The sequence below is a fragment of the Mastigoproctus giganteus genome, chromosome 1 (genome assembly GCF_048544385.1).
Source record: "Mastigoproctus giganteus isolate SK-2022 chromosome 1, ASM4854438v1, whole genome shotgun sequence".
Lineage (NCBI taxonomy): Eukaryota > Metazoa > Arthropoda > Arachnida > Uropygi > Thelyphonidae > Mastigoproctus > Mastigoproctus giganteus.
Genome location: NC_143575.1, coordinates 184,545,364 through 184,572,907, shown reverse-complemented (window position 1 = coordinate 184,572,907; position 27,544 = coordinate 184,545,364). Strand labels below are relative to the sequence as shown.

The 27,544-nt window shown below is 35.9% G+C and overlaps 1 protein-coding gene across 1 annotated transcript in view; it reads left to right on the top strand.

Annotated features, from left to right (window-relative positions):
- The window catches only part of LOC150091361 (protein mono-ADP-ribosyltransferase PARP4-like), a 577,845-nt gene that overhangs the window by 298,443 nt on the left and 251,858 nt on the right, over positions 1-27,544 (top strand). Inside the window, exons 17-18 of the mRNA XM_090390099.1 lie at positions 10,967-11,149; positions 16,855-16,951. Coding sequence (XP_090246225.1) covers positions 10,967-11,149; positions 16,855-16,951 — 280 coding nt within the window. The remainder of the gene's footprint in view (positions 1-10,966; positions 11,150-16,854; positions 16,952-27,544) is intronic.

The following is a 27,544-nucleotide window of genomic DNA, read 5'->3' as shown; positions in this document are numbered from 1 at the left end:
GCTCGGACACAGCATGGTTTTGTTAAGGGGAAGTCTTGCCTGACAAATTTGATTGGATACTATGTGCAGTCACAAAAGAACTGGATGCAAGGAATAACTTTGATATTATATACTTGGATCTTAGAAAGGCTTTTGATACTGTTGCACATGGAAGACTGCTGCACAAATAGGAGCAGTGTGGCATTGAAGGCAAATTGATGCTATGGATAAAGGGGTGGTTGAGGGGGAGAAGACAGAGAGTGGTAATCAATGGACACTGCTCATTGTGGACTAATGTTATTAGTGGAGTCCCTCAGGGTTCAGTGTTGGGTCCATTATTGTTTTCTGTATTTATAAATAATATTTATGATGGTATATCAAGCTTAATGTCCAAGTTTGCAGACGATACAAAGGTTGGCAGGGTTGTTAAGAACACTACGGATGCTATGCTGCTGCAACAGGATCTGGAAAGGTTGAGCAGACAGGCTGCAAGAGTAGCTCATGGTGTCTTGTCAATGATATACAGGAATTTTTCTAGCAGGGATAAGGAGGTGATTATTCCCTTGTATACGGCAATGGTCAGGCCACACCTTGAGTACTGTATACAGGTCTGGAGGCCTCATTTCAAGAAGGATGTAGAGCTGCTGGAATGAGTTCAGAGAAGAGCAACAAGATCAGTGAACAGAACAAAGGGTTGCTCTTACGAAGAAAGGCTTAAGTTTTGCAAATTACAGTGTCTGGAGACTAGGCACTGGTGAGGTGATCTGATTGAGGTGTATAAAACCTTGAATGGTTTGAGCATGCTCAATGCTGATGGGATTCTTCCTCTTGCTCAGAATAATCACCTGAGAAGGCATAAATTCAAATTGAGGAAAGACAGATGTAGGATAGATGTGCGGAAATTTGCCTTTAGCCAGCGTATAGTTGGTTGGTGGAACAGACTTCCATCCCTTGTTGTGAAAGTTGATAGCCTAAATAAATTTAAGGCTCAGCTGGACAGGTATTTCGAGCGAACGGAGGGGTGAAGTGGAAGTTTTTTTTTTTTTTTTTTTTTGGGTGATGCTGCATAAGCTTGCTTTCTTGCATCATATGCCTCTGCTAATGCTAATGTGAAGCAATGATTAGAGGTGATTATCCCATTATATAAGACAATGGTTAGTCTGCTTATCTATTTATCTGCTCCTTTTAAATATAATTGGATAGATTCTGTCACCCCAAGTGCTTTATTTATTTTTAGCCTCAACTGTTTTTCTTATACTTTCCTCTGTTTATTATTATTATTATTATTAGTAGTAGTAGTAGCAGTGGCAGATGATGCAAGGAAGGAAGCTTATACAACATCAGCCAAAAAAAATTCCCGTTTCACTTGTCTATTCCCTGTATCCATTTATCTAGTTCTTCCTTAAATTTATTGAAACTACCCACCTCTACAACACCAGGCGGGAGTTTGTTTCAATCAATCAACCTCTAGCTGAAAGCAAATTTATTCAGGAATCCTCAATTTGAATTTATGCCTCCTCGTGAGTAGTCTGAGGAAGAAGAAAGATTCCATCAGGTTTGAGCTTACTAAGTCCATCCAAGGCCTTAAACTTCTAAATCAGATGTCTCCACAGGTGCCTAGTCTCCAGATGTGAAATTTGCAAAACTGAAGCCTTTCCTTATAAGAGTACCTCTTGCTCCCTTCACCAATCTTGTTGCTGTTCTCTGCACCCATTCCAACAGATCAATATCCTTCCTAAAATGAAGCTTCCAGACCTGTAAAGTACTCCAGGTATGGACTAACCATTGCCTTATATAATGGATAATCACCTCTTTATCATTGCTGGAAAAATTCCTGTATATCATTGACAAAACTCCCTGAACTCTCCTGGCAGCCTGTCTGCACTGCTCAGAGAATTTCATATCTGAAATTCTCTGAGCAGTGCAGATCTTTTTTCATTCTCCACTGCCCTGAGTGTGGTACCACACAGCTGGTATGTTAATCTGAGTTTACTGCTATTGTAGTACCATACTGTTTTCAATATTGCCACTTCTCAGCCCATCTACCTAATTTATCTAGACCTTGTTGCAGTAGCATACCATGCTTACGTAAGGTGATTAATTACTCTTCCAACCTTTGTATCATCTGCAAACTTAGACATTAAGCTTGATATGCCTTCATTATTAAATATAGAAAACAATAATGGGCCCAGCACTTAACTCTGGGGAACTCCACTAACAACATTAGTCACAGAATATCAGTACCAATTGATCACTCTCTCTCTCTCTCTGTCTTCTCCCACTCAACTACTCCTTTCTCCATCACAGCAACTTTCCCTTAATGCTACACTGCTCCAATTTCTATAGCAACCTTTTACAATATTTTTTTTTATGAAAACCCCAAGCACAAGCGATATTAGAACCTATAGTATTTAGTACCATGCATGGTTTGAAGATTGAGAAGACAAAAGAAAATACTTGTTGACAATAGACTTCAATTTCTGTTGATTATAATTATCAGGAAATACATGTGAAGGGAGGTTGTTCCAGAAAACAGACATTGAAGGAATAAATGAGGAAGAATAAAAGTTGGTTCTATGAATTTGAAATTGGACAGTAAAAGGATGCTGACTGGTTGCAGCACAAGTTTGGGCCAGTTTGTAAGAAAGAGAGCAGGAATTATAGAAGCCAATGCAGAAGAACAGACCCATGGAAGTATCTATAGAAAGGGCATGCAACAGAAACAGAACATCTATGAGACAGAGAATGGAGAGACTTTGTTAGAGATGAGTCATTAATTAACCTGACTGCCCTCTTTTGAATGCAATCTAGAAGCCTGAGAGAGGTTTTGTTGGCACTGCCCCAGATGTAGGAACAGTATTCCATGGGAGGATGGATTTTTGATTTGTACAAAGTGAACAGCTGTTCACTCTGTACAAATAAAATCTTTTCTGTGGAAGAAAAGCAATGCCAAGAGCAAAAGAGAAAAAACCTAGTATTTTAAATGCAGAGGAATCAATATTTGTATCATAAGCTTTTCTGAAATCAAGGTAATATGTTATCAAAATTACATTTTGCATCCATCTTTTGTTACTGTGTCATAGCATCCAGCCAGATTGGTCAGGCAAGATCACACCTTAACAGATCCATGCTGTGACTTGAGTATAACTGCATTCCTGTCTGGATAATTCTGCATTATTTCTTTAACCAGTGACTCCATTATTTTTCCTGGAACAGAAGTCAGGCTAACATGTTTGTGAATACTCATGTCTCCCTCTGATTTCCCTTTGTGAATTTGGGATACATTTGCGATGCTCTCATAATGATGGCTAAAGGATTGCTTACCTCTTTTGTTGCCTCCTTTAATATAACTGGATGATCTCATTCACCAGAGCCACCTTTTTTTACATTTAGCTTCAACAATTTCTCCTCCACTTTTACATGAGTTATCACAAAATCATTCAGCTCCCACCAGAATTTTATTCACTTCTATTAATCCCCATTCCAAAAAAAATTCTAATGTGTGAATGCAGATGAAAAATATCCATTCAGTTTATCTGCAACCTGAGTGGGATCATTGACAAATACTCCAATTATACCTTGTGGAACAATATGATTCATCCACTTCCTTTTACTGTTTACGTAAGTAAAGAAATCAGTACTTTTCTTTTCATTGTTTTCCCAAGATTTCTCATATTCTGCCTTGCCTAACATCCTTTGTGACTTGATTGCAAACTAGTATATGTTCACTGTAGGCATCTATGTCAGTTGATAATTTATATGCATCCCATGCATTTTTCTTTGCCGACCGGGCTAGCCGGGTGAGTAAAGTGCCTGCCTGGCAACCCAAAGGTCGCGGGTTCGATTCCCGCCTTGGGCTTGGATCAAAGTACTGCAAAAACCTTGGGAGGTGCATTATGGCCACAGAAGCCTATGCGCCAACAACTACCAAAAAAAAAAAAATAATAAAAGCATTTTTCTTCAGTGGTCTAATAAACCTAAAAGGTTCTGCTACTGTGTGACTGAACTAACCCACAAGTTCACATAAATATTTAAAAAGGTAAAATCCCCAATTTTAACACATTATGACTTACTGGACCACTTTATTTGTCTGTGTAGCTCTTCATTTTACTCATCATTGTCGTTTGGCATATAACATGCTCCTACTCTCATTTTTGTTTTTCTATTGTTATGTCACATCACATTAACTTAACATTATACCGGCCACCTGTGCCAACTGGGTGCATTTCCTGGGATTCTCTGTGCTTCTGAACCAATAGTATAACTCCTCTCCACCCTTCCTGTCATTTCTATTAGCATTGTATACTCACCATATTCAAATTTCACATCCCCTATGTGTGAGTGCACCATGTTTTCAATATTCCTACAGGGTATACACTTGATGAATTAACCAATATCTTGGAATCCTCAAATTTTTACAATATACCTAGATTAGCATTAGTAGAGGCATACGATGCAAGAAAGCAAGCTTATGCAGCATTAGCCAAAACAAAAAAACAAAACAAAAAAAAAAAAAAAAAAAACTCCGATTTCACCCCTCCGTCCGTTCCAAATACCTGTCCAGCTCAGCCTTAAATTTATTTAGGCTGTTAACTTCCGCAACAAAAGATGCAAGTCTGTTCCACCAATCAACTACCTGCTGGCCAAAGGCAAACTTCCGCACATCTATCCTACAACTGTCTTTCCTCATTTGAATTTATGTCCTCTCAGGTGATTATTTTGAGCAAGAGGAAGAATCCCATTAGCACTGAGCATTCTCAAACCATTCAAGGCTTTATACACTTCAATCAGATCACCTCGCAGGTGCCAAGTCTCCAGACACTGTAATTTGCAAAACTTAAGCATTTCTTTGTAAGAGCAACCCTTTGTTCAATTCACTAATCTTGTTGCCCTTCTCTGTACTCATTCCAACAGCTCTACATCCTTCTTAAAATGAGGCCTCCAGACCTGTATACAGTACTCAAGGTGTGGCCTGACCATCACCTTATACAAGGGGATAATCACCACCTTATCCCTGCTAGAAAAATTCCTCTATATATCATTGACAAGACACCATTAGCTATTCTTGCAGACCATCTGCACTGCTCAGAAAACTTCATATCTTCCTGCACAATTACCCCCAGTTCCTTTTCATTCTGTACCACTGTCAGTGTAGTACCACAGAGTTGATACGTTGCTCTGGGGTTGCTGTTTCCCATATGTAAAACTCTGCATTTGTCAATGTTAAACTTCATTTGCCACCACTCGGCCCATCTGCTCAACTTTTCTAGATCCTGTTGCAGCAGTGTACTTCCATTAGTGTCATTAACAATCTTGCCAACCTTTGTATCGTGTGCAAACTTGGACCTTAAACCTGATATACCATCATCAATATAATTTATTAATACAGAAAACAACAATGGCTCCCAACACTGAACTCCACTGAGGGACTCCACTAATAACATTAGTCCACAATCAGCAGTCTCCATTGATTACCACTCTTTGTCTTCTCCCACTCAACCATCCCTTTATCCCTAGCAGCAATTTGCCTCCCATACCACACTGCTCCAATTTGTTCAGCAGTCTTCCATATGCAACAGTATCAAAAGCCTTTCTAAGATCCAAATAAATGATATCAAAGTTATTCCTTGCATACAGTTGCTTTGTGACCACATCATAGTGTCCAATCAAATTGGTCAGACAAGACTTCCCCTTAACAAACCCATGCTGTGTCCGAGCTATAACTGAAGTCTTGTCTAGATGATCCTGCAGTGCTTCTTTAACTGGTGCCTCCATTAAGTTCCCTGGAATAGATGTTAAACTAACAGGTTTATAATTACTTGTGTCGCCCTTTAATCCTCCTTTGTGAACTGGGGTCACATTTGCACATCTCCAGTCCATGGGTACCTCCGCTGAGTCCAAGGAAGCTCTCATGATTATGGCTAAGGGTTTGCTTACTTCCTTTGCTGCCTCCTTTAATATATATCTGGATAGATCCCATCCACTTTAGGTGCCTTTCTTATGTTTATCTTCAAGAATTTCTCCTCCACTTTCCTCTCAGTTATTACAAAATCATCTAGCTCACTGCCAGAGTTCAGTTCACCTCTGGCATTCCCCTCCCTGAATAACTCCTCATGTGTGAATGTAAATGCAAAATACTCATTTAGTTTGTTAGCCACCTGAGCAGGATCATCAACAGTTGAACCATCGATATCCAGTGGACCAATCTGGTTCATCCCCTTCCTTCTAAAGTTTACATACGTAAAGAACTCTTTGCTGTTTTTCATTGCATCCTTTGCCAAGGATTTCTCATAATCTGCCTTTGCTTGCCTAACCTCCTTTGTGACTTGGTTACAGACCAGCTGATATTTATCTTAGGATTCCTTGTCACCCATTAATTTATATGTATCCCATGCATTTTTCTTCTCTGCCACATGTCTCATTAGTTCATCTGACTTCCATTTATGTCTAAACCTTGAACAATATTTCTTAGTTAGTATGTAAAGCCTAGTAGCTTCCAAGATTAATTCTTTGAATGCTTCCCATTTTGAATTTGCTGTTAGTTAACATCATCAGTTGGTCCCACCATATAGAATTTAAATACTGTCTCAGACCTCCATAGCCACCTTTATGAAAGCAAAAACCCTTCCCTTTACCCTTGATGGTAGTCACCTCTTTGGGTAAATCCCACTTCAGCATACTGTGATCACTGCACTAGTGTTTCCTTTATCTGCAGATTCTTAATGCATGAAGAATCACTACTGATAACCAGATCAAGAGTATTAATCGTCTAGTTGCCTTCCAAACATGCTGCTGTCGAAAACAATCATCCAATAAATCCACAAAAGCCTTGCTAGTGTATGAGTGACCAACCCACAAATTCTAGTCAATCTCTGGGAAATTAAAATCCCCCATTATAAGGTATTGTGATTTACTGGCCCATTCTATTTCTCTGCCCAATTTCTCATTATACTCATCAGATTCATTAGGCCTATAACACACTCCTTCTGTAAAATTTGATTTCACAATGCTTATGTCACACCAAACTGACTTGACACTGCACTGTCCAATGATATCGACTGACTGCACTTCCTTGGATTTTATATGTTTCTTAACTAATAACATAACCCCCTTCTCCTTTCCTTTCCTGTCCTGTCTATCCTTTCTATACACATTGTATTCCCCAAATTCCAGTTCTGCATTCCTTATATCTGTGTGACACCAGTGTCTCTGATATCCCAACAATATCTGCCTTTGATGTTTTGACCAACACCTCAAATTCATCAAATTTATTTACCAAACTCCTAGCATTGGTGTACACCCAAGTATACATGCACCTGTTCCTATTCTTAGCTATCCTAACACAACCCATGTGTTTCCTTGTACTGCAGTGACTCCCAGCAGTCTCTGAAATCCCCTGCTTCTTGTCTTTCACTTTCACCTCTGTCAGCGGCTACTTTTGATCTATTAGTCTGTGGATTCCTCCCCAAACTAGCAGTTTTCCAACCTGCCTTACACTGCCCAATAGCATCAGCAAATATTCTTGCACCCTTTCTGTTTAAGCGTATTCCATTCCTGTAGAAGCAGTCTCTTCTGTTAACAAGCACAGACCAGGCTGAGAAAAAATTCTACCCCTTGAGCCTTTCACAATCTCTCCAGGGCTGAATTGATCGACAAAGCTCTCATCATATACTCCCTCCTATCGTGTCTGCAGAATTGCAGACACTTTCAAATTCAACCCTAATTCACGGCTTTTTTTTCAACAGTGACCTGTACTTGTTAAGTAATTTCGGTGGTCTCCTACTCTTAATATCATTAGTGCCAACGTGTACAACAATATCACCTTTTGTGCCCTTAAAATATGATATCTGCTCTGCAATGTCATCAACTTTTGCCCCTGGCAGACATACCCTGGTCCTGTTCCACCTATTAGTAATCAACCAAAAAGGCATGCACCTATTTTTGCTCCTAGTAACTCTAGAAAATCATTGCCAGACGTGAGTGGTCTGTTAATGCCATTCAACGAGTGCTGTTTGCACTGCTCCGAGAATTTCATCATATTAGACTGTGCAATTACTTCTAGGTCTTTTTCCTCATCAACTGCCATGAGTTTGATGATACCCAAGTGGTATGTTTTTTCTTGGATTATTGCTACCCAACCCATTTATCAGTGTAAAACCTAGTAGTCACTGCTACTTTTCAGCCCATCTGCTTAGTTTATCTAGATCTTAAAGTAGCATATCCTGATTTATGTCATTAACTGCTATGCCCACCTTCATATCATCAGCCCTTATGATATCAAATTTGAAATATCTACATCAATTTTATTAATAAATATTAAAGGAGCCTAGTACCCCAGATGATGGTGTTTGGCTCAAAACATTAGTCCATATACAGTAGTGGCCATTTCTAACTGCTCATCTCCTACCACCTAACCATCTTTTTATCAATAGTAGTAACTTATCCCTATCCATATTGCTCCAATTTATGTAGCTGCAGTATGGTATTTTTTTCAATATTTATTGTCAGTATTGATGCAGACATATCAAGCTTAATGTCAAAGTTTGCATATGATAAAAATTTTCAAGGTGGTTAATGACGAAATCATGTTATAATACTGTGATAAGAACCAAAAAATTTAGCTAAATGTGCCAAGAAGTGGCAATTGAGGTGTAAAGTTGGAAAATACAAGATGCTGCATGTGGGAAGCAGTAATCCCAGAATAACATGCCAGTCAATGTGATGTGACATAACAATAGAAAAACAAAAAATAAGAGTAGGAGTTCCACATTCACAGTAATGGAGAAAGAAAAAGACTTGGGGTAATCATGCAGTCCCACATTAAGTTCTCTGGGCAGTATAGATGGGCTCCTAGGACAGCTCATTGAGTTTTGTCAATGCTGGAATTTTGCCTGCAGTACAAGGAGGCAAGTGTTCCATTGTATAAGGCAGTGATTAGGCCACTTCTTAATTATTTATGCAGGTTATGTAACCTGCACAGAAAACCAAGAAAGACTTTAGTTCTGCAAATATGCAGCCTATGGAAATTAACGCCTGCACAGAGATCTGGCTAAAGTGTGTTTAAGGCCTTCAATGGGATTTAGTAAATTAAATGCGGATGCCATCCTAACTATGCTTGGAACATACGGTTATGTAAATTCAAATTAAAAAAAGATGATTAATAGAATAGATGTATAAAAATTTACTTTTGGCCATAGAGTGATTGATTGTTAGAACAAACTACTATCTGATGGTGTAGAGGTGGATAGTTTGAATAATTGAAGGAAAAATTAGATAAATTATTAAGGGGGATGGACAGATGGTGTGAGAGTAGTATTATTTTTTTGTCTTTTTTTTTTTTTTTTTTTTTTTTGCTGATGTATAAGCGTGCTTCCTTGCGTCATTTGCAACTACAGTCAGTCCTCGTATAGCACGATAGTTGTGTTCCTGGAAACCCTCGTGCAATGCAAAATCGTGCAGTATGAACAACAGGCCCTATGGGAAAAATAGGGTTAGGTGCCGACCACCCAAGACTGAACACACATTTGTAACCAAACACAATAAATAATCATAATAAAATACGTAAGTATTTTATTACGACTATTACGTAATAAAATATTGCTAATGCTTTTGCTTCTATCGTCAGCAAACTTGTTTTTTGTTTGATTTTCTATCCAAACAGATGACAGCCGTTCCATCTCTTCGAATTCTTGTCTTAATCTAATGGATTTTAATTACACTTTGAGTTGTTCCTGCTATGAAAGTTGTTTTTATTTTCTCTGCATTCTTTGTAATTCTTGGCGTTGCCTCATTTAGGTCTGTAGCACGTGCAATATCACATGGTCTTTCATTTCGCTCAAAACGTTTCACAATTTCATATTTTTTCTCTATCGACAGAGGCGGACTGGCCATAAGCCTTACCGGGGAAACCCCGGTTGGCCGGAGGCTGGTGTGATTTTGGCCATAAACCATAGTATGAGGCCACTATAAATTTTCCCGGATAAGAATTTTTGATCCAGTCCGCCTCTGTTTATAGATATTGCTTTTCTTTTTCTCTCTGAATCTGCAGTGTCTTCACCAGGATGCTTCCTTTTCACACCTTTTAAGTATTTTACTAATTTTTAGGGAATAAAGCACAATTACAAAACGAGGAGGCACGCTTGATACACATAAACAAAGCTACACGCGTGTAGCAACTGAATAAACAACACCGTAAAGGCAGAGATACACTATTAACACCTCACATTTTACTAAAGCACATTTCTAGGGATTACTACCATAAAACAATAAAAACAATTTCCAGTTGCGTTTCTGCGATTGGAATCTGTTATAAACTGGTAGTAAACTCGATCTAATTGCATTTGCGATAATACCGATAGCTGGAATTGTGTGGGTTTTACGTTATTATGGTGAAATGTGTTTCCCCTTCACTGATATAAGAAACATAAATACATTTTCAGAATCTTCTCTTCATTCTTATCGTGTTGCGTTCGGTTGGGGTGATTCTGCGTTTGACTGCCATTTCTTGTAAACACAAAGGCGAATCGTGCATAAGCGAATTTGGTTCGTGTTATATACGATATCGTTCCCCTATTTATAAATTGTGTATGATAGAATTCATGTAATGTAAACACGTGTTATACGAGGACTGACTGTACTAATACTAATTAGTAATAATGACCTGATGCATGTCAGTAATGCCATTTTAATTGTGTTATTTTTTATATTGAATAACTTGTAATTAACTGTGTAATATAATGTGTAAGGAAATGTGTTATGCTTTGTGCATTATACATTTGATCACTTATGTGTGCTGTGCTTCTAAAACTGAAAAATTAAAATTTTACTATTAAAGTGTTTAGTATGAAATTCATTTAATGTGAAATGATAGCTTCCACATTTCATTTTAACCAGTTTCTGTTGTAGATTTTTTTTTTTTGGTTATTTTCCTATGTCCTTGTACAGGCAGGCTTCTCGAATCATGTGCTAATTTTTATTTTTACTTTAGATTCTTCATTCATTAACTGCTCGAGCCATTATTTATGATTGGGAATATGGACTTCTCAAAGGTGATCGTTTGTTTGACCTCTTAGAAAGAAAAAAGAGAGAAAAGGAGATCGTGGAATTGAGCAAACAGTACAGTATTGTTACCTCACTTACAAGTTTTGTTGCTGTAGAGAAAAGGAGTAAGGTATTAAATTAAATATGTATTAATATTAAAAAATATTTATTGCATTCTGTAATATTTGCTGTTATGTGTGAATATGGAAATACACTGAACACCTATAAGACTTTTCACAATTTTTTTTTTATTCTAAAAATTATAAACCAAATATGAATAGTAAGCAAATTTATATACTCCTGGTTTGCTGCTGTCCATAGTACTAAGAGCATTCTGGATCGTTAGAGATGAAAGAAAAATAGTTACACTAGATGAAATTTCAGATAATTATAATTTTCTGGGAATACATATGAGGAACATTTTTTCAAAGAGCATACATAGAAGAGACAAATGAAGGGGAAGAAAAGTTAGTTCACTGAATATGACGTTCAGTAGTTTAAGTTGCATCTGAAACCAGAGATTCTGTGATGAATCTCAGGTTTCAGATGCATAGGAGGTTAACAGTTGTAAAAAAATATTTTAGTCCAGTGAAAAATATTCAGTTTTTGGTTGATTATGTAGAATAAGGTTTACATAAATTTTTTTAAGAAGTGCAAGAGAATTAAGTTTCTAATTACTTCAAAGATGGGAGTCTACATGATTGTTCATTATTATGTTAATGAATCAATAGACACTATACTATTATATCACATGGTAGATTAAGTAAATTTTTTATCAAAATGTTACAATTTAAAGGAATTGTATCATTTCAATAGTGAGATTTGAAAGTCCAGAGTGATTCCACCTGTGTACTGATTTGGATAAAATAAGGAACATAGAACCTGTCCCCAGACATGAGTACTCTGAGATCCCCCCCCCCCAGAGTAGTCTCATGTTTGTGGGAAAGTACCTTTGAGTCATGGGGCTGGGGACATGTCACATTTGAATTTGGAGTAGTTGAAGGTATGTGTACTGATGTAATTTTTGAAATTTTCATATCTTATTTAATGCCCTGTATGGGGAATAGAAACTTTTATTTTCATAGCTGATAATGTTCTTTTGTGCAGAGCAGAGCAGATGTGGTGGTTGAATGTAAGCAGTTACCTGACAGATAAAAGTATTTCTCACATGTACTTCTAGACCTGAATCATATAAACTAGAAGTTTGGAAATTTTTATTTGTTTTTTATCATGAGTACCACTATCAACATTACACATATAAGATTTTCTTGAACAAATACCTTGTACCACCAAGAAAATAGGTTTAGATGATATAACAAGCTGTTCATTCTGTCCCTCACTTATACTACTTCATGACAATGTACATAATGATAAGTAGTAATGTGCTCTACTGTAAGAGTTGTCCTTTTATCTTGCTGACAAAAAAGTCACTTATTGACAGTATGCAACTTCAAAAACAAAATTCTGTTTATATATATATATATACAACTCAAGTTAAACTTATACCTACTGTCAGTTTACTACAAGTTCATTATAAGACGTATGAGTAATAATTGTGCAAATAAGTTTTGAAAAATTTTGATACTGGAAAAAAACAAAACAAAAAAACATAATTATATGCATCTGCATTTACATTCATAATTTCTGTTAACACTTTTGCTGCCGGAATGCAAACTTGTGTAGAAACGAACCATAGTTTTTTCCTTGACACAACTTTATGTCCACTCGATTGCAGTCAATAAATGAGTGCTGTAAAAGGAAGGCACGTGAAATTAACAACTGTTCAATATTAGCACACTGATTGAACCATGGGCTATTTGCATTATGCCTAGGATTTTGCTTAGTGTCAATTGCACTGTCTATAGAGTGCTATGAAAGCTGTATACTTGGTTTGCACATAAACAAAGTATTTGTTTGCGAACATAAACATCCTTATTGCATGATCTTCTGATAAAATTTTGCTTAAAAAGTGTTTTCCTATAAAATTTTACCCTAAAGGGTTATTACAGTGGTTTTCAACCTTTTTTTAATAACGGCACCCCTAAGTAATTTGTTTTGTTTTGCGGCACATCTACTGTTTTCTGCCTGTTAGATCTGATTCTCTCTCAAATATATATATATATATATATAAATATATATATAATATTAAAAAAATATGTGTTATATGATAGTTATTACAATAATATAATTATAAAAATTACATTTCATAATACAAATCATATATATATATATACAGTATATAATTCTATTCTTTATATAGAGGTACTCAGTAAACATCAATTATAGATCACCACAAAATTAAAAAGATACTGTATACCTTTTTATAATGAAGTAAACATATAAATTTTTTAAAAAATAAGTTTAAGTAACTTAAACTTAAACCCAAATTACATGGCACTCATGGAATGTTGTGGCACCCCGGTTGAAAACCACTGGGTTATTATATGGATCCACTGCCTGAGGCATCACGACTGAAAGGGAGCAGGGATGGACAGTATGTAGAAGCTGATAACTTTGAATCAGCTCTTTATAATATGTCATGTGATACTGAAATACAATTGTATTCAAGATTTGCAGATTCTGAATCTCATTGAAATTCATCTGTTGATGTTAGAATGCTACAAACAACAGATGCTGGTGTTACTTGGATGTGATGATTCTTTACAGATGAAATCCCATCTATTTACTAAAAGCAGTGCCTACTTGTTCCTGCACTCCAAGGTACATTGCAAAGACCTTTGCAAATACAAGTGGCAGCAAATGTGTTAATTTTATTTAGATTTGCTTAAACTTAATTTAATTTTTTCATTTATTTAAATATATTTTTAAAACTGGCCTTATCACATTTCATTAAAACGCTTCACTTCAAAGTACAAATGAAAAACAACATATTGGACTTTGTATGCACAGTTCATTGTGTTATTTTTCATAACTGTCCCCCAGGAGAGGGGGGGGTTAAAGCCAACACTGAAATTAGTCTCTGTAGCCAGGTGGACAGGAGCAGCAGTGCGTAGCTCACACTTCTTGATTAGACCGGGGTTCGAGCCTGTGACCACCAAATACGGAGGATGCAGAAAGGTCAGAGAATGACCACCGCATATCCCCGGAGCAATATGGCTTTAGTTGCTAATGCTTCTAAAAACCAAATAACGACAAACAACTAAAATCAGTCAATAAAGTGCTAGAAATAGCAACCAGTTCCTTGAATTACCATAATAAATTGTGGGATAAAAAAATTATAAATATAAAGTCCAAAATATAAAAGTCTAGAGATAAAGTTAGTGATAATAGTTATTGGACACACTGGGAGTGTAACTGCCTCTCTCATAAGATGAGTTTTGGTAATTCAGTAAAGCTCCTAAGAATAGAATAGTCAATACTCCTCTGGTTCAAGAGGATTAGAAGACTCCATTGCCATAGGAAACGGGTAATATTTTTATAATAAGGATAGGTGGACTAGTGTCAAGGTATATCTGTCAGGAGCAACAGTTGATTACATTGATAATAGTTGATGTTACCAACAGACTGTCAGGTTTTTTCAGGATGATAAGCAGAGCATGTGAGAACTAATGATATTAAAGTCATGTGAACTGATGATTTGTTGTAAAAATATAAGACCATGCTGAAAAAACACTGCGCGTTAGGTCAGTATATGTACAAGTAAACCTGTGTTTTAAAAAGCATGCCATCAGAGAGCACTGCTGTATGTTGATAGGCTTTTTAACATTTCTGAAATTTATTTTCAAGATGTCTTTAGATAAGGTTGGAGATGTTGTAAACCAAATATTGGTGATAATTTTAAAGTGTTGTTGATGGCATTAAGTAAAAAAGTAAAAATGCCTTTTGATTTCTCATCAAAACAACACAACTTTAGTTACGTTGTTTTGATGAGAAATCAAACAGAAGATGGTGATAATACTGAATTCTTTTGTAACATCTTTTAAAACTTCTGTTTATTTATTCAAATGAATATTATTACATTTCTTTATTCCTTAGTTTTATAGTCTTATTTTTAACATGGGATGCACTGAAAACAGCATTCCAGGTAATAAGTTTCAGGCATGACTGATGAAAGAAACTAGCATTTATTCTTTCTTGCACTAGCCATTCATGGTTTTTACATACAATTTTTCTTTGTTCATAAACAAGCATGTTTTATGAATATAGGTGAGCTTCACAGCAAGTCACTGAGGACCTAGAAATCTTTTTGTTGTAGTAAAATTTTATTTTACTACAACAAAAACGAGATTTTACAAAAAACAAAAAAAAAATAATTTTACTATAATTGTATTATTTAGTCCAGTGGTTTTCAATGTGTTTTATTGATAATTACTATTGTATTGAAGACATAATTTCCATGGTAGTTAAAAAAGGGTTCTGCAATGAGGGAAAAAAAACAATTTCAAAAGCTGTAATTTAGTCTGTATATTTTTTAGTTGATGGAATTATGGACAAAGGAAGTCCAGTATAACACTATTTTCAGTACCATTTATGGCTTAAATACTGTATAGAAAAAATCATGTAACAATTTAAATAATTTTGGCTTATACAAAAGCAGTCCAGTATAACGCTTTTTCAGTACGATTTATGGCTTAAATACTATATAGAAAAAATTGACAATTAAAAATAATTTTTGGCTCATTTTTTCTTGCTGATTTCATCCAGTACTATAATGCTTTTGTATATTAATCTTAGAATACTATGCCTCATAAAATTTACAGCAATGATCCCCATCAATTTGAAGAAACATACTGTCATAAAATTGAGAATACATGTATTCTTGTATTTCATTTTCTTGTACGCAATAAAATTTAATATAATACATGGTCATATTTGATTAATAGCTATTCTTTTCTCTCCAATGCAGTGTTAGCAGTATGTTGTCAAATTTATGCATTGGTGGTGTTAAAAATTACAAAAGATTAAAATTTCCAACATGATAATGTTGGAAATTTTAATCTTTTGTAATTTATTTTTACACAAACAGATTTTTTTTTTCCTAATAATGTCTCGAAAAAGCCCAGTAGTGGTATTATTTCCTTCTGATGATATTTACAAAGCTGTAGTTCCTTTTTTCCCCTAAAACAATGTGTTCCTTTGCCCATCTAAACTGCAGAGGATGATATCTGCAGCCTTGATGGGTGGAGGACAGTGAATATGGCAAAAAACTAATATGTAGACAGTGTCAATCTAAATGTTACCCTTCAATGTGATGATGTAAAATATTTTCAGATCTGTACACATTTTCCATCTTGAATATTCATTGTAAATAAAATTATTTAGTATCCATGGCCGAGTGGTCAGGAGTGGGAGTGCAATAACACACTCTCTTTGAGTACACCGGGGTTCAAGCCCCTGACTACTAAATACAGTCGATCCGTCAACCCACACTGGACCAGCGTGGCAGATTATGGTTCATTTCCCTCAGCATGAATTGTTGAGGAGGAGGCTTCCATCCTGCAATGGGTTGATAATGGCTGCAGTTTACCTTTTTTTTTTATCTCAAATAGTTCCTTTTTTTTTTTTTTTTTAAATTTTTGACAGTCTTAAGTTTTACTAGAGGTAGTATTAATGTCGATTCATTTGTCATTAGTATTGTAGGGTTAAAGTCAGTAGTAAATGTTAATTCATTTTAACTAAATTTATCACCATATAAACTCAATAAATTGATATATGCACTTGAATTCGGTTTTTGGGATTAATTAATGGTAGGAATGCATATAATTTTCTTTTGGTAGGAATGCATATAATTTTTCTTTATATATATATATTCAAATTTTATTTTAAAATATATGCCTCAAATTACTAGTGTAATCAAACTAATTTTATATTTAGAAAGACCTTAAATTTGATGAGGAAGAGAATCATCACCTACTTTGTAGTCTTTTGGATCAAATTGACGTTGATAAACTTGAATATATGTCATATACAAGTGAGTTGTTAATTAGACTATTTTGATTTTTTTATAGCTCAGTAGAAGTTGTTATAGATTAAACTTATTAGATTATATTAATACTATGCATTATATATATATTAGAATAATGAAGTAGTTAAGAAAAATAGTAAAAAATATAATATGAAAATAAAGAAAATAAATAAATATAAAGCTATCATTAGAGGCAGCAAAATGCACATTCCTCCACATGATGCCCAATGTATAACTGATATTAAATCAAAACTAATGCCAGTAGCATGGAAAAACTGTTGAGTGAAAATAATAAATTAAACATAATGATTAATCAACAGGGAGGGAGAAGAAAAGGTAACAAGACTAAAAATTATAGCACAAAATCTCCAAATAATTTAGAAAATCCAATTAAAAACAATAAATCAATTTTAAAATTTAGAGCCGATTACATAAGAATTTAACAGCATCCCCCCTCTCGTAAGGTGCCAGTTCCAAATTACGTGAAATATCACAAATAGAGACTAAACTAACTACAATAAAATAAAACCAAAATAACAAAAATAGACTGACCATTATGTCCCATATCATTGGAGGATCACAAGGCCAATAATGGTCAGGGAATCACTGCATTTCAATTGTTAGACAAATCGCCACAAAGGCGAACCGAAAGATCAGTCCGCCATCCGATCCCCCGATCAAACTGCCAATGCAAAGGATTTGAATAACGGTGGTCCTTATGCAGCGAAAAATAAAAATATAGAACAGACAGACTAGCACTCCAAAGCAGAGCCACACCACTGACACAATGTAACTTAACCAACTTATATAGACAAATAAATAAATAAAATACTATAGATGGCGGTATGGGCACAGCATTAGCACATCAAACCCACAACTACCATTTGATTTACATATATTAGAATAATGAAGTAGTTAAGAAAAATAGTAAAAAATATAATACGAAAATTAGGAAAATAAATAAATATAAAGCTATCATTAGCTTTATATTTATTAGTCATGTTACCTTTTCTTCTCCCTCCCTGTTGATTAATCATTATATTTATTTTATTATTTTCACTCAACAGTTTTGCCATGCTACTGGCATTAGTTTTGATTTAATATTTAATATCAGTTATATATATATATATATAACTTAAGTGAGAATAATGATAAAAAATAAATAAAAATGCCAGCTGCATGGCAAGACAGAAGAGCGAAAATTGTAAAATTATACGTAACGATCAAACCAACAGGGAGGGAAGAGAATAAAATTATTGCAGCAGAAACTCCTGAAGATAATTTACAAGTCTAAATATAAAGATAATAAAATATAATCAATTAAATTTTGAATAGCCAATTAAATGAAATTTAACGGCGCCCCCTCTGACGGGCACCAGGTCCAAATTTATGTGAAATATCACGAACAGAGATGTGAACAACTACAATAAAATAAGACAAAAACAGAAATAGACTGACCATTATGATCCATCTCAACGGAGGACCACAAGGCGAATAATGGTCAGGGAATCACTGCATTTCGATCGCTAGCCAAATCGCCACAAAGGCGAATCGATCGAAAGATCAGTTCACCATCCGATTCCCAGATCGAACCGCCAATACAGAGGACTTAAACAGCGGTGGTCCTGATGCAGCAAAAATTAAAAATAGAATTAAAAAGAAGAATGAAAATAGTAGTGGAAAATTCTTTTGCTGCCTCTGATGTATGCTTTACCCCTTTTTTATGTAAGATTCAGTTTTCAATTATTTCAAACATTATCCAAATATAAGTATACACACACACAGTAAACCCTTGCCAATCTGGTTACAGTTAATCCGAATCGAAATATGAAAAATTCTGTTCACGGTTGAAAAACATGACATTTAGGAAGGCAGATGAGTCACTCTGACTACGCAGAAAGAGAGAGAGAGATGGACCATATGTTACATTGTCTTGTATGTTGTTGTTTAGTTTCATTGTTGACTCTGAGTCGGACAGATGTTATTGTCTCACTGCTAACTTGCCAACCGCCCAACTGCAAAGAGCCCCTCTTTGGGGCCCCAATACTCTTATATACCTCGTGCCTTTGCTTTCCTTTTCCACAAAAGATTCTCCTTTCATTGGCCATGCTAAAATAAAAGGATTATTCACTTCCTGCCTATGGTAATAAAGGAAGTCGTAAATATGGAAGAAAACTTTGTTCTTTTGGTTATTCAAGCTTACGTCATAGAGACGAAGTGAACCCAAGAAGGCATATTCCCTCTGATGTGACCATTTTTGGTAACTGTCTCATGGTCATGTGCACTTGTGGGCTTCACTATTACCATAAACATCTTTTATTTGCTGTTGTTGACATGGGAACCAAGGACCTTACTTTCCTTCCACCCATGTTATTAATCTCCATTAAAAGCGAATGCAAGTTTCTGGTAGTTATTGCAATTCTTGCCTTCTCATATTTTCTCCTAAGTAATTCTGATTTCTCCTTCTCCCCAGTCGGATGCATGGCAGCGCATGTCCACAATTGAGAGGTAGGGATTTCCGCTGAAACCAGAGCATTTGTACTTGTTCCCTATAACCATAGGTTTCTCTTGCTTAATCATCATGGGTTCTGATCAAGTATGGTTTTTGACAATTTAACCTAAATATCCCAAGATATGGTTTTATTGATAGAATAGCTAATTTAGAGTGGCACGATCGTTGAGAGCTGAGAATTTCTCAGTCTCACACTGGTGTGGCAGATTATGGTCTATTTCCCTCAACATGAATCCTTGAGGAGGCTTCCATCCTGCAGTGTATTGATGGTAGCTACAGTTTACCTTTTTTTTATGACCTTGGCTTAATTAAAAATGATTCATAGTATGGCACTGGATATTTGTTGATGATACAAAATTATAGACACAACACCATTCTAATAAAATTGTGTGTGTGTGTGTGTGTGTGTGTGTGTGTGTGTGTGTGTGTGTGTGTGTGTGTGTGTGTGTGTGTGTGTGTGTGTGTGTGTTCAGACAGGAAATATAAGTAACAGAGCAAAGAGATACAGAAAAAGAGCAAATAAATATATGTTAAAATATAAAGGAACAAAAGAAATCATGGTATATATAAAAAAATTGTACATATAAAAATATATATATAAAAACAGAAAAGTATGTTGTTGTGTAACATACAACCATTGTGTTCTTATCAAGAGCCAACCACCAAGTTTGCATGAAAAACAACAACAAGTGTCTGTTTCTGATGCAAAGCACATGCTAAGAAATAAAGGAAAAACAAAGGATTAAAAAATTAGTGAATTTAGAAAAAATTTAATAAATTTATGAGGTTAAGGGGATCATTGAATTATGACCGCTCCATCTAATGGGCTATGCCACAAAGCTCACAGTATAAAAACTGAAGAGTTTTTTACGCTAGAGCAGTGGTTATTTGTGTCTGGTCATACAACATAAATCCATGGGCCCATCATGCATGGTGCCCACTATCCAGCCAGGTATATCTACCAGCAACTTTTAGGAGACTATGTACACCCTACCATGTTGCATTTTTTTCCGGACAGAAACAGGATCTTCCAAGATGATAATGTGCCATGTCATCGAGCCTGCACTGTGCATGAATGGTTCAAGGGACATAGAGAAGATATCACCTATCTTGAATGCCTTCCAAATTTGCCTGATTTCAATCCATTTGAACACCTGTGGGATGTTTCAGAATGAGAAGTGAGGTGTATGGATACACAACCATCACCTATTCTGACATAATGAAAAGCCAAAGATTTGATCGCCTCTTTGCTAGCAGAGACAAGGAGCTGATTATACCATTTGTACATTTGTATAAGGCAAAAGGTGAGGCCACACCTTGAGTACTCTGTACAGGTCTGGAGCAGTGGTGGGATTCAAATAATTTAACAACTGGTTCGCTGCCCTCATGACCGTTCTAAGTATAAAAAACTATATACCGAAAGGTAGTTTATTTCATGCAGTTAATACTTAAATAAGAACAATAAAAGAGGTCCACAAAACTAGATTATGTTATAAGAAAGAGTTTTAAAATATTTATGAAAAAATATTAAATAATACCTGACAAAAAACAATAAAACTGTTATTTAAGATATTTCCATATTGCTTCTTGATTGGCATCCTCACTTGCAATTTTCTTCGCTTTTATCCGATCATCATCGGCTGAGTGATTTATCCTTAACCATCTTTTCACTGTAGGAGTAGGACCCCATTCCTTTAGAGGTAGGCTGATTAGACTAATAGTCATTGTGTTTGATATATTAGAAACAGTTAGGCGACTTCTCTTCTCTGAACATATTATGTTCATCTTTGACAAACCCCTTTCCGCTTCTGCTGAACTTACAGCAATTGTTCTGACAATATTTTTAGCTCTTTGAACACTTTCAGGAATTGCATAATTCTGGGAATTTTTTAAAACGTTTTCCACGAAATCTCAATAATCATTAATATTAATTTGGTAATTAAAAATGTCATTAAATACGAGCATTTGTTCTTCAGCTGCTTTCCATGGAACTAGTACTTCTTCAATATTCCAGTAATTTGGCTCTAAAAAATTGAGAAATTGTAGTTTATTCCTATCTTGTAATTGGCTACAACTTGCTTTTAAATGTTCACAATCCATTAGTCTTTTTTTCAAATTCATTACAATGTTTTCTAAAAGTCTTTCCCAATGAAGCCCGACAAATCGATGATTTTCTACTAACTTTATATTTTTGAAGGATTCTGAAGTAATTAATTCATCAACTTTTTTTTTGTATGGACCCTTTTCCTTTCCAAGCATTTGAAATGCTTTAATAGATCTTATCATGAGTTTTTCAGCCTTTATTATGTCTATATTTCTTGCTTGCAGTGCATTTGAAAAAAAGAGAAATTTCGTTTAAAATATCAATCATCAATGCCAAATCAGTTATAAAATATATATTTTCAAGATAGGCAGCCATACCTAAGTACTTTTTATTTGAATAAAAATAGTGATGTAGCACTGGATAAGCATGCCACACAGCTAAGGTTAACCTTAACTACAGGCAGCCCATCTTGATCCCAAAACTCTACCAATCTTTATAATTTCAATTCCAAGTTGTTTGAATATTTTGGAAAGTTCAATTTGGTTCTTATTGGATTGATGAAAAATAGTATATATCTTATCAATAAATATTTTAAAATGATTTACTTGCGTTATTTCCATTATCAATTCATCTAAAACAAGATGGAGGTGATGATTTAAACAGTGCCATATTATTATGTTTGGAAGCTCTTTTGCAATCCTAGTGCTCACTCCAGATTTTCTCTCAAGCATAACGCTGGCACCATCGGAGCAAAATCCTATTAAATATTTTTCTAGGTAGTTCTTAGTAAGACCAACATTATTTAAACTTTCCATAACTGAAGAACATATTGTTCCTGCATCTTTTTTTTCCAATTCAACTAGTTCAACGAAAATTGTTGGTGATATAACTGAATCCTCAACTTTTAAGAAAAGAATAATAACTGGTTTTCAGGATATCGTTGAAGCTTCGTCAATAATCAAACATATTTTCAGATTATTTTCAATAATTTTATTAAATATTTCTTTTTTAATTTCCTTTGCAATGAAATCAACTATTTTCACAACAGTTTTACGAGAATGTAATCCTATTCCCAAATCTAACCCATTTTTAATTTGCACTTCTATCTCATCTTTTATGTCTGAAAATGGTTTACATCTTTTTGCCAGGCTGTAAACTGTATTAAATACTCTACAAGTAGCATTTAAATATTTTTCATTCATCGTATGTATTACTTTTGTTGTTGAATCCTGCTCACATCGTTTTAAGTTCTCTTTAAAAATGTTATTAGCTTTCGATGAAAAATGTTTTTTCATTTTTTCCCTTAGAGAAGCTTGTTGTACCCCTTTATTTTTCCCTGATGCCTCAATCTGAAAACATTTCCATTCTTTTGACACATGAACACTTCTCTTTTATAAAGTCACATTTTGCACAATACTTGCAACCTAAGTTTTTGTTAAAATTTACCATTCCGTCATATTTTTCTTTAAAATTGTTATATTGTTGCACAGTCCAGCATTCAGGAAGATTATTTTCAAATTTAGCATTAGCATTAGTAGAGGCATTTGATGCAAGAAAGCAAGCTTATGCAGAATCAGCCAAAAAAAAAAAAAATAAAATAAATAAATAAATAAAAAATAACCACTTCCACTTCACCCCTCTGTTCATTCGAAATACCTGTCCAACTGAGCCTTAAACTTGTTTAGGTTATCAACGTCCACGACAGGGATGGAACTCTGTTCCACAAACCAACCAACTGCTGGCTAAAGGCAAATTTCCGCACGTCTATCCTACATCTGTCTTTCCTCAATTTGAATTTATGCCCTCTCAGGTGATTATTCTGAGCAAGAGGAAGAATCCCATCGGCATTGAGCATGCTCAAACCATTCAAGGCTTTATACACCTCTATCAGATCACCTGACCGGTGCCTAGTCTCCAGACACTGTAATTTGCAAAACTTAAGCCTTTCTTCGTAAGAGCAACCCTTTGTTCCATTCACTAATCTTGTTGCCCTTCTCTGTACTCGTTCCAGCAGCTCTACATGCTTCTTGAAATGAAGCCTCCAGACCTGTATACAGTACAAGGATTGCCTTATACAAGGATATAATCACCTCCTTATCCCTGCTAAAAAAATTCCTATATATCATTGACAATACATCATGAGCTACTCTTGCAGCCCGTCTCCACTGCTCAGAGAACTTCATATCTGCCTGCACAACCATCCCCAGGTCCCTTTCATTCTCTACCACTGTCAGTGTAGTACCACAGAGCTGATACGTTGCTCTGGGGTTGCTGTTTCCCATATATAGTACTTTACATTTGTCGATGTTAAACTTCATTTGCCACCTCTCAGCCCATCTGCTCAACCTTTCCAGATCCTGTTGCAGCAGCATAGTGTCAGTAGTGTCATTGAAAATCCTGACAACCTTCGTATCGTCTACAAACGTGGACATTAAGCTTGATATACCATCATCAATATCATTTATAAATACAGAAAACAGTAATGGACCGAATACTGAACCCTGAGGGACTCCAGTAATAACATTAGTCCACGATGAGCAGTGTCCATTTATTACCACTCTCTGTCTTCCCCCCTCAACCACCCCTTTATCCATAGCATCAATTTGCCTTCAATGCCACACTGCTCCTATTTGTGCAGCAGTCTTCCATGTGCAACAGTATCAAAAGCCTTTCTAAGATCCAAGTATATAATATCAAAGTTATTCCTTGCATCCAGTTCTTTTGTGACTGCACATAGTATCCAATCAAATTGGTCAGGCAAGACTTCCCCTTAACAAAACCATGCTGTGTCCGAGCTATAACTGAAGTCTTGTCTAGATGATCCAGCAGTGCCTCCATTAATTTTCCGGGAACAGAAGTTTAACTAACAGGTCTATAATTACTTGTGTCAGCCTTTGATCCTCCTTTGTGAATTGGGGTCACATTTGCACATCTCCAGTCCATGGGTACCTCCCCTGAGTCCAAGGAAGCTCTCATAATTATGCCGACCGGGCTAGCCGAGTGGGTAAAGTACCTGCCCGGCAACCCAAAGGTCGCGGGTTCGATTCCCGCCTCGGGCTTGGATCAAAGTACTGCAAAAACCTTGGGAGGTGCAATATGGCCACAGAAGCCGATGCGCCAACAACTACCAAATCAAAAAAAAAAAAAAAAAAAATTCATAATTATGGCTAAGGGTTTTCTTCCTTTGCTGCCTCCTTTAATATAACTGGATAGATCCCATCCACCCCAGGTGCCTTTCTTGTGTTTATCTTCAACAATTTCTCCTCCACTTTACTCTCAGTTATTACAAGATTCTCTAGCTTACTGCCAGAGTTGAATACACCTCTGGCATTCCCCTCGCTGAATAACTCCTCGTGTGAATGTCGATGCAAAATATTCATTTAGTTTGTTAGCTAGCTGAGCAGGATCATCAACAGTTGACCCATCGATATCAAGTGGACCAATCCGATTCATCCCCTTCCTTCTAGAGTTTACAAAAGTAAAGAACTCTTTGCTGTTTTTCTTTGCATCCCTTGCCAAAGATTTCTCGTAATCTGCCTTCGCCTGCCTAACCTCCTTTGTAACTTGGTTACAGATCAACTTGTATCTATCATAGGCTTCTGTCTCACGTGTTAATTTGTATGTATCCCATGCATTTTTCTTCTCTGCCATATGTCTCATTAGTTTATCTGACATCCATTTAGGCCTAAATCTTGAACAATATTTCTTAGTTGGTATGTAAAGCCTAGTAGCTTCCAAGATAAGTTCTTTGAATGTTTCCCATTTTGAATTTGCTGTTGGTAACATCATCAGTTGGTCCCACCATATAGAATTTAAATACTGTCTCGGTCCATCGTAATTACCTTTACGAAAGCAATAACCCTTGACTTTACCCCTAATGGTAGTTACCTCTTTGAGTAAATCCCACTTGTGCACACTGTGATCACTGCTACCTAGTGGTTCATTTATCTGCAGATTCTTAATGCATGAAGAATCACTACTGATAATCAAATCAAGAGTATTACTCCCTCTAGTTGCCTCCCGAACATGCTGATGTAGAAAACTATCATCCAATAAATCCACAAAAGCCTTGCTAGTGTGTGAGTGACCAGTCCCTAAATTCCAGTCAATATCTGGGAAATTAAAATCCCCCATTATAAGACTCTCTGATTTACTGGCCCACTCTATTTCCCTGTACAGTTTCTTATTATACTCATCAGAGTCATTAGGCCTATAGCACACTCCTACTCTCAATTTTGATCTCCCAATGCTTATGTCACACCAAACTGACTCGACACTGCACTGTCCAGTGATGTTGACTGGCTTCACTTCCTTGGATTTTATGTATTTCTTAACTAATAGCATAATCCCTCCTCCCTTCCTATCCTGTCTATCCTTTCTGTAGACATTGTACTCCCCAAATTCCAGTTCTGCATTCCTTATATCTGTGTGACACCACGTCTCTGAAATCATAACAATATCTGCCTTTGATGTTTTGAGCAATACCTGAAATTCATCAAATTTATTTACTAAACTCCTAGCATTGGTGTACACGCAAGTATACATGCACCTGTTCTTTTTCTTAGCTACCCTAACACAACCCATGTGTTTACTTGTTCCATGATTACTCCCAGCAGTCTCTGAAATATCCTGCATCTTGTTTTCCAGGCTGCTGCTCATTTCAATAGAAGCAGTGCAAGAATCACTTTCACCTCTGCCAGTGGCTCCTGTTAATCTATTAGTCCTTGTATCCCCCCAAACTAGCAGTTTTCCGACCCACCTAACACTGCCTCGACAGCATCAGCAAATATTCTTGCACCCTTTCTATTTAAGTGTATCCCATCCCTGTAGAAGCAGTCTCTCCTGTTAACAAGTACAGACCAGGCTGAAAAAAATTCTACCCCTTGAGCCTTGCACAAACTTTCCAGGGCCGAATTGATCGACGTGGCTCTCATCATATACTCCCTCCTACCGTGTCTGAGCAGAATTGCAGACACTTTCAAATTCAACCCTACTTCACGGCTTTTTTTAAACAGTGACCTGTACTTGTTTAAGTAATTCCGCCGGTCTCGTACTCTTTGAAGTTGTTATTGTTTTTTATTTCAATAATTGACGTGCTGCTTTCTTCAAGTTGGAGTGGTTGTGCTTGTGACTGTTTTGTACCATCCAAGGCCTATTCTGATACAAATTCTGATTTTGGTTTCTTATTGAAAAAATCTGTCAAACTCTGTTGCCTTTTCATCCTTTTAAGGGCTACTGCAAAAAATTTTAAAAATGTTTTATTTTAATATATTATAGAGCAGGAGTGGATATGTGCCTATATATTTGAATATTTTTACTGGTTCTGTCTACATGTGGTCATATCATAAACTTTTATAAACAAAGCACTGTGCTTATACCATTGATAAACATCAGTCAGAACATACATTTTCTTCATTTTATTGATACTAAACGAAAATTTCTTGCTGAATTAATAAATGGCATAGGCTATGCAGATTAAATATGATAGAATAATGTGTACGACAAACCTGTTTGTCACGGGAAAGTTGTGATAAAAACGTCTTAATTACCACGTGCAGATTGGCATAAGGATTCCAACATGGAAGAACATTCTTTCACGTCTTCTGAAATGGGTGATAAGATAACCCTTGAAATCTATATTTCTATTGGTTCGTTGTGTCCTAGCTTCCTATTGTTTTTATTGATAACACCAATGGGGAATACCAACACACTCATAATATCTCGTGTGAATTTAGGGCATAACACAAAGCTGGCCCCGAGTGCCAAGCGATTTTCATAAGTGATATATAGTGCTCTTTTTCAGTGATTTAGTTATATTTTCTTTCCAGTGCTTTTCTCATTCTCATTTCTCTGTAAGTGGTTCTGTACTTAACAGATCCTAAGTAAGAACCCAGAAAGGAAAATTACCTTTCTTTTCCTAGTATATTTATTAATTTTTGCACTAACAAACTAACCTCTCCAACCGCTTGGCCACTAGGTGGCACCGCTCCTGCCTCCACGTGGCAGGGCCGGAAATCTGGGAGGAAAAGCTCTCACTTCCAGG